This window comes from Ascaphus truei, chromosome 8, assembly GCF_040206685.1.
Source record: "Ascaphus truei isolate aAscTru1 chromosome 8, aAscTru1.hap1, whole genome shotgun sequence".
NCBI lineage: Eukaryota > Metazoa > Chordata > Amphibia > Anura > Ascaphidae > Ascaphus > Ascaphus truei.
In genome coordinates, this window is record NC_134490.1 from 70,728,304 (window position 1) to 70,743,867 (window position 15,564).

Below are 15,564 nucleotides of genomic sequence, written 5' to 3' on the forward strand. Positions count from 1 at the left end.
TATAATTATTGCCAGAATGCATGTAACAATAGTTCAGGTTCACTGGGGATAAAGCTTAAAGTACCTTCAAAGGTGGAAGAGGAAACATGCACGATTAATATTTCTACCATTTAAAGAATTTTCTCACTGCTCCCACCTCAGTTGATCAGTGCCACTTCTAATTACAAATGATTAAAAAAGAAAGTTCTTATTAACACAGTTATTCATGTATTACAGGGTTTTTTTTTTTTACAACAAAGCAAAATCTATGTTATTTTCCATTTCGATGAAAGTGATTTGATAATCAGTTTAAAAGCAGAGATTGATTGAGGTTACATTACTAAACACTTTTATTAATAACACCAAAGGATAGTTCTCTGTCATCATGTTTTTAACTGATTTTAAATGTCATAAATTCAATGTTTGTCTTACTAAAGATTACATGGGGATACTTTATAATGTCTGATTGATGGATACGTTTTAGAGCAGAGGTTTGTTTCTCTGCATAATAAATCAGAAGATGAAAAAAGTAGCATTTTCTGATGTCAGATGTTTTTTTTTACGGGATATGAGAAAATGCGACCAGTGTGAAATTTCCCTTCATTCATTGCAATGGTTGTAAGTGAATTACTATATTTTAATATTAAGTATTACATTGGGGATACTTTATATTGTATGACTGATGGGAAAGAGTATACAGTGGATTGCCTCAACCCTGACCAGAATGGAGGTAAAATGTCTGTTTAAACAAGTATTGGAGTTCATGCATTCCCAAGGAAAAGATGAATCCTGTTTTTTGGCCAACCTGGCAACTAAGGGGTTACTGTAAAGAGGGTGTGACTGCTCTTGGCTCAGCATTTTTAAAGCCATTGTCTTCCAGTTCCTCAACTGATATGTTGGCCATGAAATAAAGAAAGATGGAGCTTCATGATGATCAATTAGAAGATATGAACACAACACAATTCATGAGCACAACACAATTCATGAGCACAACACAATTCATGAGCACAACATCACAACCACTGATGCTGGGTGAAATAAAGCAGAACTGCATTCAGGGGAAAGGGAATTGACAAAAAGCAAGATAAGCAAAAGACATAGAAATCTCTTGTGAAACAAAACATTTCTCTGACTAAACACATAATAATAATCTATGTGGTTTCAAAGGATATGTATTTATGCAAGTTGACCTATTACTGGACCAATGTAATAATTGTGCATAGATGTACTTGGGCATTCAATACAACATGCTCCTTCTTTGCGTGGTTACAAAGCTCAGACGAAAAGTTTGTGGTCTCAAATTGTGACATGGGGATAGTCTTGCTCCAGGCCAGGGCATGTTCTCGCTCTGTACACACCAGGTTTCAAAAAGGAGCTTGTACGTTCTAGTTAAGGAGATATAACTGGTACAGTGCCAAGTAATCTTTCAGTGCCAGTATAGATAAATGGTTATTGCCTCCAAACTTCACCAGTATATTTCAGGAACTTCTAGGTTAGTCCTACAAGAGGTTTTACAACCTGTGCTTTTTCTTGGATCATTAATCTTATCCAAAACACTTTACAGTATGACAACAGTCGAAGTAACTTCCAGGGGTGTCACAGAGTACAGGTAGTCCTCGCTATCCAACGTTTCACTTTACAACGAATGGCATATCCAACGCAACCCTATGGGTTGTTTTTCTACGCCTGAATGTGTTATCCAACGCCTGAATGCGTTACCCAACGCTCACCGCCACTGATTAACATGGGACTCACTTTACAACGCTACTTCCAGAACGGATTCCGTTGGATAGCCGAGGACTGCCTGTAGTTCTACACTACAGTATGCGGTGAACAACTTTATTCAGGACCGAGATATAACAAGTCACTGTTGGAAAGTGCATAGTTAGTCTTTGTAGTTATGGCCAACAAAATGCTGTGCTAAACAAGTATGCCTGTCTTGGTTTCTACATTATATTTGTGACTCCTTTGCTACATAGGAAATGGGACCATTACTGTATGTTTGCAGCAGCCAGGATGTGACCTGAATTCATATTACATGTTAAATACAATAATACCCATTCAAAGTAGTACAATTATTTAGCTTAATCTAACATTGCAATAGCAGCCTTGGCAAAGAAAAAATGTTTCTTCAGGTATATTCCATTCTTTTAATTGGAACCATTAGTTATAAAATGAGACACGAGAAATGAGCTCAGGGCTTCAGGGCTCAGTGCAACTGGAAGGACTACACACACCTATGATTATGATACTGTAACCAAGGGAGACCTAGCTGCACTGTGTGTATACTACTGTATATCTGACAGGCTGCAGACACAAAGCAACTGCTTGGGCTTCCAATGAGTCTTGCATGCTTTATCTTAACAACACTACATGTTTCAAGCAGTCACAGAGATTTATAGATCTATATACAGTATACGTGTGTCTGTGTGTAAGCATATTGCAATTATATAATGCATTTTATATATATATATATATATATATATATATATATATATATATATATATATATATATATATATGTGTATAATAATAATAATATAATGATTGTATGATATTGTGTGTGTGTGTGTGTGAGCTAAAAACAATTATTGTATGCATGATATATTTATATACACACACGTGTAGTATACAATGCATGCATATATGTACAGTATATGTACAGTATATGTACACACACACACACACACACACACACACACACACACACACACACACACACACACGTTTTGTATCTTTATGTGTTATTGCAATCACAGCAGAGAGCGGGCATTGTTGATGCCCTCTGGATAATCTTGTGTTACTTACATAGTGTTTGGATGGGTTTCTCCTCTTCTCAACCCCCTGCACGCTCACATCCAGCACCTCGAAGGACAACATCTTCCAATAGCACAGCGGCCACAGGACACACGGACCCTTCTGTGTCTCTGAGTGTGTCCGATCATTCAGCGAACCTTCCCCTGATAACCCCCCAAATCTTCCGCTTCAGCAGGGGAAGGGACACGACCCGATTCAGAGGAGTCTGGTGTAAATGAGGCGCTGGTTTTATGCTGCTACCATGTGCTGGGACTTTCCTGTGAGGCTGCCCTCTGCTGTCCCTGTGTATCCCTTCACCCTGTAACACTCCTCTGCTGTCCCTGTGTATCCCTTCACCCTGTAACACTCCTCTGCTGTCCCTGTGTATCCCTTCACCCTGTAACACCCTCTGCTGTCCCTGTGTATCCCTTCACCCTGTAACATTCCTCTGCTGTCCCTGTGTATCCCTTCACCCTATAACACTCCTCTGCTGTCCCTGTGTATCCCTTCACCCTGTAACACTCCTCTGCTGTCCCTGTGTATCCCTTCACCCTGTAACACTCCTCTGCTGTCCCTGTGTATCCCTTCAGCCTGTAACACTCCTCTGCTGTCCCTGTGTATCCCTTCACCCTGTAACACTCCTCTGCTGTCCCTGTGTATCCCTTCAGCCTGTAACACTCCTCTGCTGTCCCTGTGTATCCCTTCACCCTGTAACACTCCTCTGCTGTCCCTGTGTATCCCTTCAGCCTGTAACACTCCTCTGCTGTCCCTGTGTATCCCTTCACCCTGTAACACCCTCTGCTGTCCCAGTGTATCCCTTCAGCCTGTAACACCCTCTGCTGTCCCTGTGTATCCCTTCAGCCTGTAACACTCCTCTGCTGTCCCTGTGTATCCCTTCACCCTGTAACACTCCTCTGCTGTCCCTGTGTATCCCTTCAGCCTGTAACACTCCTCTGCTGTCCCTGTGTATCCCTTCACCCTGTAACATTCCTCTGCTGTCCCTGTGTATCCCTTCAGCCTGTAACACTCCTCTGCTGTCCCAGTGTATCCCTTCAGCCTGTAACACTCCTCTGCTGTCCCAGTGTATCCCTTCACCCTGTAACACCCTCTGCTGTCCCTGTGTATCCCTTCACCCTGAAACACTCCTCTGCTGTCCCTGTGTATCCCTTCACCCTGTAACACTCCTCTGCTGTCCCTGTGTATCCCTTCAGCCTGTAACACTCCTCTGCTGTCCCTGTGTATCCCTTCACCCTGTAACACCCTCTGCTGTCCCTGTGTATCCCTTCACCCTGTAACACCCTCTCCTGTCCCTGTGTATCCCTTCACCCTGTAACACCCTCTGCTGTCCCTGTGTATCTCTTCACCCTGTAACACTCCTCTGCTGTCCCTGTGTATCCCTTCAGCCTGTAACACTCCTCTGCTGTCCCTGTGTATCCCTTCACCCTGTAACACTCCTCTGCTGTCCCTGTGTATCCCTTCACCCTGTAACACTCCTCTGCTGTCCCTGTGTATCCCTTCACCCTGTAACACTCCTCTGCTGTCCCAGTGTATCCCTTCGCCCTGAAACACTCCTCTGCTGTCCCTGTGTATCCCTTCACCCTGTAACACTCTCTGCTGTCCCAGTGTATCCCTTCAGCCTGTAACACCCTCTCCTGTCCCTGTGTATCCCTTCACCCTGTAACACCCTCTGCTGTCCCAGTGTATCCCTTCAGCCTGTAACACCCTCTGCTGTCCCAGTGTATCCCTTCAGCCTGTAACACCCTCTGCTGTCCCAGTGTATCCCTTCACCCTGTAACACCCTCTGCTGTCCCAGTGTATCCCTTCAGCCTGTAACACCCTCTGCTGTCCCAGTGTATCCCTTCACCCTGTAACACCCTCTGCTGTCCCTGTGTATCCCTTCAGCCTGTAACACCCTCTCCTGTCCCTGTGTATCCCTTCACCCTGTAACACTCTCTCCTGTCCCTGTGTATCCCTTCAGCCTGTAACACCCTCTCCTGTCCCTGTGTATCCCTTCACCCTGAAACACTCCTCTGCTGTCCCTGTGTATCCCTTCACCCTGTAACACCCTCTGCTGTCCCAGTGTATCCCTTCACCCTGTAACACTCTCTCCTGTCCCTGTGTATCCCTTCACCCTGTAACACTCTCTCCTGTCCCTGTGTATCCCTTCAGCCTGTAACACTACTCTGCTGTCCCAGTGTATCCCTTCAGCCTGTAACACCCTCTCCTGTCCCTGTGTATCCCTTCAGCCTGTAACACCGTGTCTTGTCCCTGTGTATCCCTTCACCCTGTAACACTCCTCTGCTGTCCCTGTGTATCCCTTCAGCCTGTAACACTCCTCTGCTGTCCCTGTGTATCCCTTCAGCCTGTAACACCCTCTCCTGTCCCTGTGTATCCCTTCAGCCTGTAACACTCCTCTGCTGTCCCTGTGTATCCCTTCAGCCTGTAACACTCCTCTCCTGTCCCTGTGTATCCCTTCAGCCTGTAACACTCCTCTGCTGTCCCTGTGTATCCCTTCAGCCTGTAACACCCTCTCCTGTCCCAGTGTATCCCTTCAGCCTGTAACACTCCTCTTCTGTCCCTGTGTATCCCTTCACCCTGTAACACCCTCTGCTGTCCCTGTGTATCCCTTCAGCCTGTAACACTCCTCTGCTGTCCCTGTGTATCCCTTCACCCTGTAACACTCCTCTGCTGTCCCTGTGTATCCCTTCAGCCTGTAACACCCTCTCCTGTCCCAGTGTATCCCTTCACCCTGTAACACTCTCTCCTGTCCCTGTGTATCCCTTCAGCCTGTAACACTACTCTGCTGTCCCAGTGTATCCCTTCAGCCTGTAACACCCTCTCCTGTCCCTGTGTATCCCTTCAGCCTGTAACACAGTGTCTTGTCCCTGTGTATCCCTTCACCCTGTAACACTCCTCTGCTGTCCCTGTGTATCCCTTCAGCCTGTAACACTCCTCTGCTGTCCCTGTGTATCCCTTCAGCCTGTAACACCCTCTCCTGTCCCTGTGTATCCCTTCAGCCTGTAACACCCTCTCCTGTCCCTGTGTATCCCTTCACCCTGTAACACTCCTCTGCTGTCCCTGTGTATCCCTTCACCCTGTAACACTCCTCTGCTGTCCCTGTGTATCCCTTCACCCTGTAACACTCCTCTAGTGTCCCTGTGTATCCCTTCACCCTGTAACACTCCTCTGCTGTCCCTGTGTATCCCTTCACCCTGTAACACTCCTCTGCTGTCCCTGTGTATCCCTTCACCCTGTAACACTCCTCTGCTGTCCCTGTGTATCCCTTCACCCTGTAACACTCCTCTGCTGTCCCTGTGTATCCCTTCAGCCTGTAACATTCCTCTCCTGTCCCAGTGTATCCCTTCAGCCTGTAACACTCCTCTCCTGTCCCTGTGTATCCCTTCAGCCTGTAACACCCTCTCCTGTCCCAGTGTATCCCTTCAGCCTGTAACACTCCTCTGCTGTCCCTGTGTATCCCTTCACCCTGTAACACTCCTCTGCTGTCCCTGTGTATCCCTTCACCCTGTAACACTCCTCTGCTGTCCCTGTGTATCCCTTCAGCCTGTAACACTCCTCTCCTGTCCCTGTGTATCCCTTCAGCCTGTAACACCCTCTCCTGTCTCAGTGTATCCCTTCAGCCTGTAACACTCCTCTGCTGTCCCTGTGTATCCCTTCAGCCTGTAACACCCTCTCCTGTCCCTGTGTATCCCTTCAGCCTGTAACACTCCTCTCCTGTCCCTGTGTATCCCTTCACCCTGTAACACTCCTCTGCTGTCCCTGTGTATCCCTTCAGCCTGTAACACCCTCTCCTGTCCCTGTGTATCCCTTCACCCTGTAACACTCCTCTGCTGTCCCTGTGTATCCCTTCAGCCTGTAACACTCCTCTCCTGTCCCTGTGTATCCCTTCAGCCTGTAACACTCCTCTGCTGTCCCAGTGTATCCCTTCAGCCTGTAACACCCTCTGCTGTCCCAGTGTATCCCTTCAGCCTGTAACACTCCTCTCCTGTCCCTGTGTATCCCTTCAGCCTGTAACACCCTCTCCTGTCCCAGTGTATCCCTTCAGCCTGTAACACCCTCTCCTGTCCCAGTGTATCCCTTCAGCCTGTAACACTCCTCTCCTGTCCCTGTGTATCCCTTCAGCCTGTAACACCCTCTCCTGTCCCAGTGTATCCCTTCAGCCTGTAACACTCCTCTGCTGTCCCTGTGTATCCCTTCACCCTGTAACACTCCTCTGCTGTCCCTGTGTATCCCTTCACCCTGTAACACTCCTCTGCTGTCCCTGTGTATCCCTTCAGCCTGTAACACCCTCTCCTGTCCCTGTGTATCCCTTCAGCCTGTAACACTCCTCTCCTGTCCCTGTGTATCCCTTCACCCTGTAACACTCCTCTCCTGTCCCTGTGTATCCCTTCAGCCTGTAACACCCTCTGCTGTCCCTGTGTATCCCTTCAGCCTGTAACACCCTCTCCTGTCCCTGTGTATCCCTTCAGCCTGTAACACCCTCTCCTGTCCCAGTGTATCCCTTCAGCCTGTAACACCCTCTGCTGTCCCAGTGTATCCCTTCAGCCTGTAACACTCCTCTCCTGTCCCTGTGTATCCCTTCAGCCTGTAACACCCTCTCCTGTCCCAGTGTATCCCTTCAGCCTGTAACACCCTCTGCTGTCCCAGTGTATCCCTTCAGCCTGTAACACTCCTCTCCTGTCCCTGTGTATCCCTTCAGCCTGTAACACTCTCTCCTGTCCCAGTGTATCCCTTCAGCCTGTAACACCCTCTCCTGTCCCAGTGTATCCCTTCAGCCTGTAACACCCTCTCCTGTCCCAGTGTATCCCTTCACCCTGTAACACCCTCTCCTGTCCCAGTGTATCCCTTCAGCCTGTAACACTCCTCTCCTGTCCCTGTGTATCCCTTCAGCCTGTAACACCCTCTCCTGTCCCAGTGTATCCCTTCAGCCTGTAACACCCTCTCCTGTCCCTGTGTATCCCTTCAGCCTGTAACACTCCTCTGCTGTCCCTGTGTTTCCTTTATAAAGCATTTGCTATTTTGTGTCCCCCTCCTCTCCCTGGATATGCTATGTCCAGCTCTACATCTATTAGCAGCAATTAATACAGTAGAGATTAGGGCCATTTAGAAGTTACCAATATTTGGTTTGTTTGTGTTTCCTAATGGTCACATCCAGGGCCGCCGACAGATTTCCCGGGGCCCAGGACTGGGCCACTCCCCTGTGTCTGTGTTCTCGCGAGCCCTCCCCTTTTATACTTGTATTTATCTCCCCCCTCTCTCACTCCTCCCCCTCTCTTCCTGAAAGGAATCGGCGGCGCACTCCCTCCTTACCTGATGTCTCGTACAACCCCACTGTTCTTACGGCGTGCGCGTGCTCCCGCAGGAGCTTTTCTGACATCACGGAGTCTGGCTCCGTCCCCCCACTTGTGACGCGCATCATCGTCGCGTGGCACGCACAGGTGACACGTGTGCACCGCTCCCAAGCAGCATGTCAACTCTCTTTATTATGCCCACCTGTCTCCTGTGTCTCTCCTCCTATCCTTGCCTCCGCTGAGGCCGCGCCTCCACTCCGCCCCCTTCTCTCATTGGTCATGCTCTCCCATATATGCTCAGCTGTGACACTTGCACTTTGGCGGAGCATAGTTCCAGTTAGCGCTGTTCTCCCACTTCCTGGTTCCTTGTCCTGCCTTGTCTTCTAGCTCCTTGTTTCAGATTGACCTCCTGTGTACCGAACCGGCTATTACTTTGGACTCCGCACATCTGGCTTACGGACCCGACTTACCTCTGAACTTCTGCATCTCTCCAATCGTGACCACAACTTACGGACCTCTACGCTCCTACTGGCTCCAACCCCTGACCACGGCTAAACGGACACTGACGGGGCCATACTTGAAAACGAGAGGTAACTCTCAATATATTACTTCCTGGTAAAATATTTTATAAATAAATAAGTCTACCGGCTCCTAACTCAAACCTCGGCAGGTACCTAACCATTCTACTCTCTCCAATCCTGATCCGGCTGCCTGACCATCCGCACTCCAGACATGCCCGCATGGCTGGCATTTATACCCATTCCCACCTCAGTACCAGGGTCCCACCTTGTTTGTGGTGAGCACAGCGTTACACTTCCTCACTCACTGACTCCCCCCCACCCGCTCCACTATCACTCAATTACCCCCTCACACTCAATCCCACTCCTAACACTAATTTCTCCCTCCTCCTTTCACCACACACATACAATTCCCCCCAAAATACAGAGACCACTACCCCCCCCCCAAATACAGACACCACTATCCCCCAAATACAGACATCACTACACCCCCAAATACTGACACCACTACACACACACAGATACAATTACCACTACTACCCCCCAGATACAATTACCACTATTACCTACCCCCCCGATACAATTACCACTTATCTTTGGTTGCCGCCGCCGAGCCCCGGCTCTCTCCAGCTCCTGCCTGCCTCTTCCCATGCTGGGCCTCTCTCTCCTTCCGGTGCGTGCCCCGGCGTGGGAAGAGGCAGGCAGCAGCTGGGAAGAGCCAGGGCCCGGAGGTGGCAACAACCAAAGGCCTGGCAGGCAGCTGAATGCAGAAGTTGGGCCTGACCTCTGGCCAGGCCCAACTTACCGGCCGTGCCCCCCACAGCCTCCGGGCCCAGGACACATGTCCCGGCTCTCCCCCTCCCCTGTCGGCGTTCCTGGTTACATCTCTTGTTAAGTTTGTTTCATAGAACAACTTCATTAAACATAATATGTGCAGCATTCCTTAGCTTTACTTGCCATTGTGAATGGTCTGCGTGTGTGTCAGGTTTGCCCTCATCACTGTATGATGGGGATCATTGCAACATTCACATGTTCGCCTGCTAGGCCAGTTGAAGCCACAAAGGCTAAAAAGGTATAATAAATATTTTTGGGGGCAGAAAAGTGCTTTTCCTTTATTGCAACATCAGTATACTTTTTTCAGAAGCACTCATTTGTAAGGAAAATCCTTTTTGGGTAAAAGAAATTGCTCTCATTATCCCTTTCACTGCTTTATCCCCGGTCTCCGACAGCCGTGGGAAAATATTCCATTTCTGAGATCCACGAGTCTTCAGTGTATAAAATGTGCACAAAAAGCTGATCAGAAAACATCGTATATAAACACAAAATGTCTGTAACAGAACAAGTTACAAATATTCATATCGCTTTATTTTGTCCTAATACTATGATTTCAGTTTAGATTTGCGATATCCTAGTTAGTGTCAATGGGGAATTTCAGCTTGCAAAAAAGAAAAAAATATTTCTAAATAATATTCCTAACACAAGTTGGCTCATTTACAATCTCTAGGTCAAACTGTGTGGCTTTAACAATCTGTAACATAACGCAGGTATATAGGCAGCTGAGTTGTTTTGGGAACCTCTGCAATTGACTTTTTGATTTTAAACCAAAAAGGGGCGCATGAGACATAAAACACAGGCAAAACTGGGCAAGTAAACACAATTAATATGTCCACTAAAACCATGTACAACACACTTAAATTAAGAATGGATTACATAATCCTAACAACACACAACACCAAAGAGGGCCAGCCTCAAAGGAGGGAGCCACTCGTAACAAGTCCCTGTTGTTAAAAAGAACACAGAGTAGCGGCTTACGTGATGGAAAATCAGCCCAGGACAATCCTCCTGAGTATTGCCCTCGTGAGTGTACGAGGCTGATCCCGGGAGACTGGGAGCGTCAGGGAGAGTCGCATGGGCTATGAAGAGAGGGGAGACTGAGGACAGCGCACACTATTCTCTTTTTACAAGACTTTTTTTTATTTTACACTGTTTTCCGTTAAATTAAACGTGTGTGTGTGTGTGTGTGTGTGTGGATTAGAGAGAGAGAAAACAGAAAAGTAGCGCCCAAAAAATTAGTTGAAATGTGATTAATCAATTATGTATAATTAAAAATAAGATACAATGAATACTATAATACCAAACACAAGAATATATTAATCACACTTTTTTCAAACACACATAAATAATGTAGATAAATGAATAATCTTAGCAAAAAAATTCAAATACACTCTAAATGTGCAGACCTAAGAAAAGAACAGAGCGCGCACGCCCCAGAGCATATAAAAGTATTTAATAAAGGGAAAAGGGGGGGAGGAGGGGTGAGATGGAGGGGGGAGGGTGGGTAAGGATGGAGGGGGGAGGGTGGGAGGGGGGAGGCACACTTAAAACAGGAAAGTGTTAAAATATCTGTGTCTTTCCCTATTTTTTTAACATTAAACCGTCAATCTTAACAGAGCTATGGAGCTTACGTTTCTTTTTGTTTTGCTTTTTAGGTATTTTGTGGCTGCTGCAGCAGTCTCCGTAAGGATCACAAATCTGGTACTGGATTTCTACTTCACTTGACGTTCTGGAACTGGTTTGGACTAATGAGTGAACTAACAATACTAATCACTGAATTGTTTGTATTTAGTTTAATTGTATATTCACTATCACTTAGTTCACATTTACATATATATTTTGTATTTACACTATACTGTATTAGTTTGATCATCACTCAACAATATATTAATTATACACTAGTTCAACATGTTATTAAGTACCCTAATCTAGCACTACTAAATTGTTTGTTTGTATGTATAAATATATATATATATATTTAAGAGCAGGCACTCTGTGATTTGTTGAAAAATTGTAAAATATTTATTACAAAAGGTTAACGTTTCAGCTCTCCAAGGAGCCTTTTTCAAGACTTGAAAAAGGCTCCTTGGAGAGCTGAAACGACCTTTTGTAATAAATATTTTTCACCTTTTCAACAAGTCCTGGAGTGCCAGCAACTATTTTCCTTTATTCCTAATCTTTTTGCAGTTAATGCATCCGGGCAGTCGCAGTGGAGTTGAGTGGAAGAGAGAGAAGAGAGAGAGGAGAGGGGAGAGAGATTAATCCATAACTCAAATTTGTTCTATGTACTGTAAGCAAATAAATCTTAAAAGTAGAACCTCAAATCCCCTTTAGGGCTCCTGCTATTGAAAGCATTGCAGCCGCACCTAGATATATTTGGGTTTACACAATAACTATTGCACAAAGTATGTGCCTGGCAGCTCCAGACAGCTCATACAAAACTATACACGTTTATAATGTTTATGTCAGGTACTTGTGCACTCACGTTATTTACAGGCTACATTTTTAAGGGAATCCTAATGCAAATTCCAGTGTTTGCTTTCACAATTCAGTCACAATTGACTCTTTTCCTAAAGTGTAAAGTGAGACAAGCCGCATCATTCTACTGTTGCTGGGACTGGACCTATCACTTTGTTTGTATAGGATTTAATAGGGATTGAATTTAATGTAGCAATAAAACACTCCCGCTATTCACTTATTGTTCGGTATCTATTTTTCATGTTTGTTTGTTTCTCTCTCTCGTTAGCAGACATTTTTACTTCATGGGAAGGATGAGCATTGGAATTTGTTTTATTAACTCTCCCACATTTTCAGTCTATTATAAATATTGGGTTTAAGTTCACCAAAATTGTGGATATTGGATCTCAAAAATATTGTTTCTGCAATATACCCTTTGTATATAATTTAATAGTAACTGAACATACAATGGTAACGAACCTTTCCTCTGAAAAACAGTGTGTGATTCACCTCTTTTTAAAAAAAGTATTGATTTAAACAGGGGTGCACAATCTTTTCCCCCTGCGCCCCATGTCTGCACTTCCCCCCTGCTCGCGCCCCCCTCCTTACTATGTCTCCGACATCAAATGACACGGCGGGGTCATGTTGCCATGGCAACACGGCATCATTTGACGCCACATTTCCATGGCAACATGTCGCCGGAGACAAGGGCATGCCCCCCAGTTTGCGCACCCCTGGATTTAAGTATAAATAGACATTGACAGAAAAGATCAACATTGCCACCACAAAGGATTCCTGCAGAATCTTTTCCCTCCTACTTTTCATCTGTTCTGTCTCAACCCTGCAAATGATATTAAATCACAGGCTCTTTTCTTGCATTAGGGAACCCTCCCCTAAGGAACATTAAATCCTTCCAGGCCCGAAATATAACGTTTGGAAGTTTACCTAACAGAGATTTGCTCACCCATTCGGTCTTTAATAAACTTGATCAAAAGCCTGATTGTTCATTATTATTGTTATCATTTATTTATAACCAACATTATCTGTAGAGCTATAAAATAAGGTTCGAAGAGAAAAAAATGAGTGCGCTCTAAACTAAAAGTGAAAGAATGTATTAAATGTAAATTGTAGAAGTGGATTTAAAGTAAAATAAGAGCACCTATTGGCATAACAATTTATATGTGAATAAATGTGAGAGGCTCTATTCATTTGAAGTGCAGCTAGTAAAAAAAGATGGGTTTGTGCATCAAGGGAGAGATTAGAAGGACAGAAACCGGCACAGAGGATACATGGAAAACGTGTTTATAAAATATTTGCAAATGAGCAATACAATATTTAAATACACATATGATAAAAAGTCCTCAAAATACAAGATACAACATTACCGAACCCTCAGGAATAGAGGTAGGTGAAGTAGATGGAACAGGAACACCAGCACGGTAAGTGGATTAGCAACGTCCTGGTATAGGAGCACCTCGAATCAGGTGAAATGCACCCCTGCTTCTCAATGATGTGATCAAAGAGCTCCCGTTGTAGAGGGAGAGAGGAGAGGGCGAATGAAAGGTAGTGGAGGGGGTCGACTCCGTCGGGTATGGTGCAAATTCCTGACAGTGCTTGCGGCCCAATAAAAAACAGGTGAGCTCTGGTAGGGGAAGCACCCGCTCCCGGTAGTGGCAATGATCCTGTAGAGATGAGGAAATCAGCTTCGGAATACACTCCTGGTCTCTCGGACCCAGTAAGCACTGCATCGTGAGTGGAGATAGAACCCGGTAGGGTATGCGCCCACTCCCGGTTTTAGAAAGATTTAGACTCCTATGTCTCCATCGGACGCAGGGGGTCCCCTGAACTGAAATTAAGGGGGTTCAGCTACAGAGACTTCCTGCTTTGATCACATGTAAAAAAAATAAGAAAACAAAAAAAATGGCTTAGATTGCTCCTTTAAAACCTCAAGAACTATGTTCTCTTCCATCTTTACATGATGAAATAGATTATTTTTTTTTAGCAGTTCGCTCCTCTACCTCCTGTACATTTGTGGCCAACTACTCTCTTCCACAAACGTGAGGCCTTTATGTGAAGGTTAAAATGTTTGCATATGTAAATGGTGCCATTTTCTTTTCCATTCATCATTTTAATCTGTCAAAACTGAGGTGGCGATATGTTTGAGCAAAAGTTCAGCATTACATGCAGTACATGGAAAAATGCATACAGAAAATATTCATTGTACATCGTTATGGAGAAATGTTAATAGATTGCTGGGGTCCAAACAGTTCTTATGAAAGTTTTCAAAAGTGTTTTACTTGAATAAGGAGTGATAAGAGAAAATGTTATGTACCTGTAAGCTCTAGCACACCAGATCCTCAATGTTATTATGTCATTACAGTTTCATTGTTGGAGATGCACATGCTGCTCTGAAAGGGTTAAACACTGTCCAAGAATGGATACTCAGCAGCACCCCAAGTCCTGAAATTTGCATAATCTCTACAAAAAATAATAATCCCTAAAACGTATGCATATAAGTGAAATCACTCCCCTTAAATGAAACCCTTGTGGAATACTCTGAGGTTTCATTTGATTTCTAACCATTATAAATGCAATCCCTATTCAATTTGCACTGAAGCAACTTCTCTTTGTTTGCGTTAACCTCGCCACGGAGAAGCTGGTTTACATATGCTACATTTACAGTAGTTCTAACTTAAATCTACTATATATTTGTGAAAGCACTGTATGTTTGTCTGCATGGCCTGTGTCCCTAGGGGAAATCTCATTGGTCCCTTGGGCCGCCCGCCCCCGCACACCTCTCATTGGCCTGAGGCGGAGTGACGGCCCAAAACACACACACACACACACACACCCCCTCGCTCTCTGCGGCTCTCCCCTCACATAGACCGCTCCCCCAACTGACCATCCCCGAGAGCGCTCCCCACGGCTCTCACCACCCATAGGCCACTCCCTCACCCGGCGCTCTCCCTCACCCGCTCACCCCCCGCTCAACCCCCCCCCCCGCTCACCCCCCCCCACACACACACACTCAGCCCGCTCTCTGCAGCTCTCCCCTCACACAGGCCGCTCCCCGTCCCCGAGGGCGCTCCTCCGGCTGTCTCCGCCTCTCCCCGCGAGAGGCACAGCACCTCCTCACCGGAGCATGTCAGCCTCGCCGCGGAGGAGCCCAAGGTGGAGGAGGAGGGCGGCCGTGACCCGGAGGAAGAGGAGCGCAGCCGTGTACAAGGTGAGTACACGCAGGGGAATGGGTTATTTACCGCGTCCCTGACTCCCCCTGCCCTTTGCCCCCCCCTACCCTCCCTACCCCCCCTGCCCCTTGCCCCCTGCCCTCCCTTCCCATTGCCCACTGCCCTCCCTCCCCCTGCCCTTTGCCCCCTGCCCTCCCGCCCCCTGGCCTTTGCCCCCTGCCCTCCCTCCCCCAGCCCTTTGCCCCCTGCCCCCCAGCCCTTTTCCCCCTGCCCCCCCTGCCCTTTGCCCCCTGCCCCCCCTACCCACCTGCCCTTTGCCCCCTGCCCTTTGCCCCCTGCCCTCCCTCCCCCTGCCCTTTGCCCCCTGCCCTCCTTTGCCCCCTGCCCTCCCTCCCCCTGCACTTTGCCACCTGCCCTCCCTCCCCCTGCCCTTTGCCCCCTTCCCTCCCTCCCCCTGGCCTTTGCCCCCTGCCCTCCCTCCCC

The 15,564-nt window shown here is 46.7% G+C and overlaps 1 protein-coding gene across 4 annotated transcripts in view; it reads right to left on the bottom strand.

The window, feature by feature from the left end:
- The window catches only part of SH3PXD2A (SH3 and PX domains 2A), a 279,344-nt gene extending 276,284 nt beyond the window's left edge, over positions 1 to 3,060 (bottom strand). For 2 of the 4 annotated variants that reach the window (XM_075612531.1, XM_075612530.1), the window contains exon 1: positions 2,788 to 3,056. In XM_075612531.1, coding sequence (XP_075468646.1) covers positions 2,788 to 2,859 — 72 coding nt within the window. In that variant the 5' untranslated portion in view covers positions 2,860 to 3,056. Of the gene's footprint in view, positions 1 to 2,787 lie in introns of all 4 variants that reach the window. The other 2 variants (XM_075612535.1, XM_075612532.1) reach the window with 2 other exon arrangements.
- Positions 3,061 to 15,564: the final 12,504 nt, after the last annotated feature.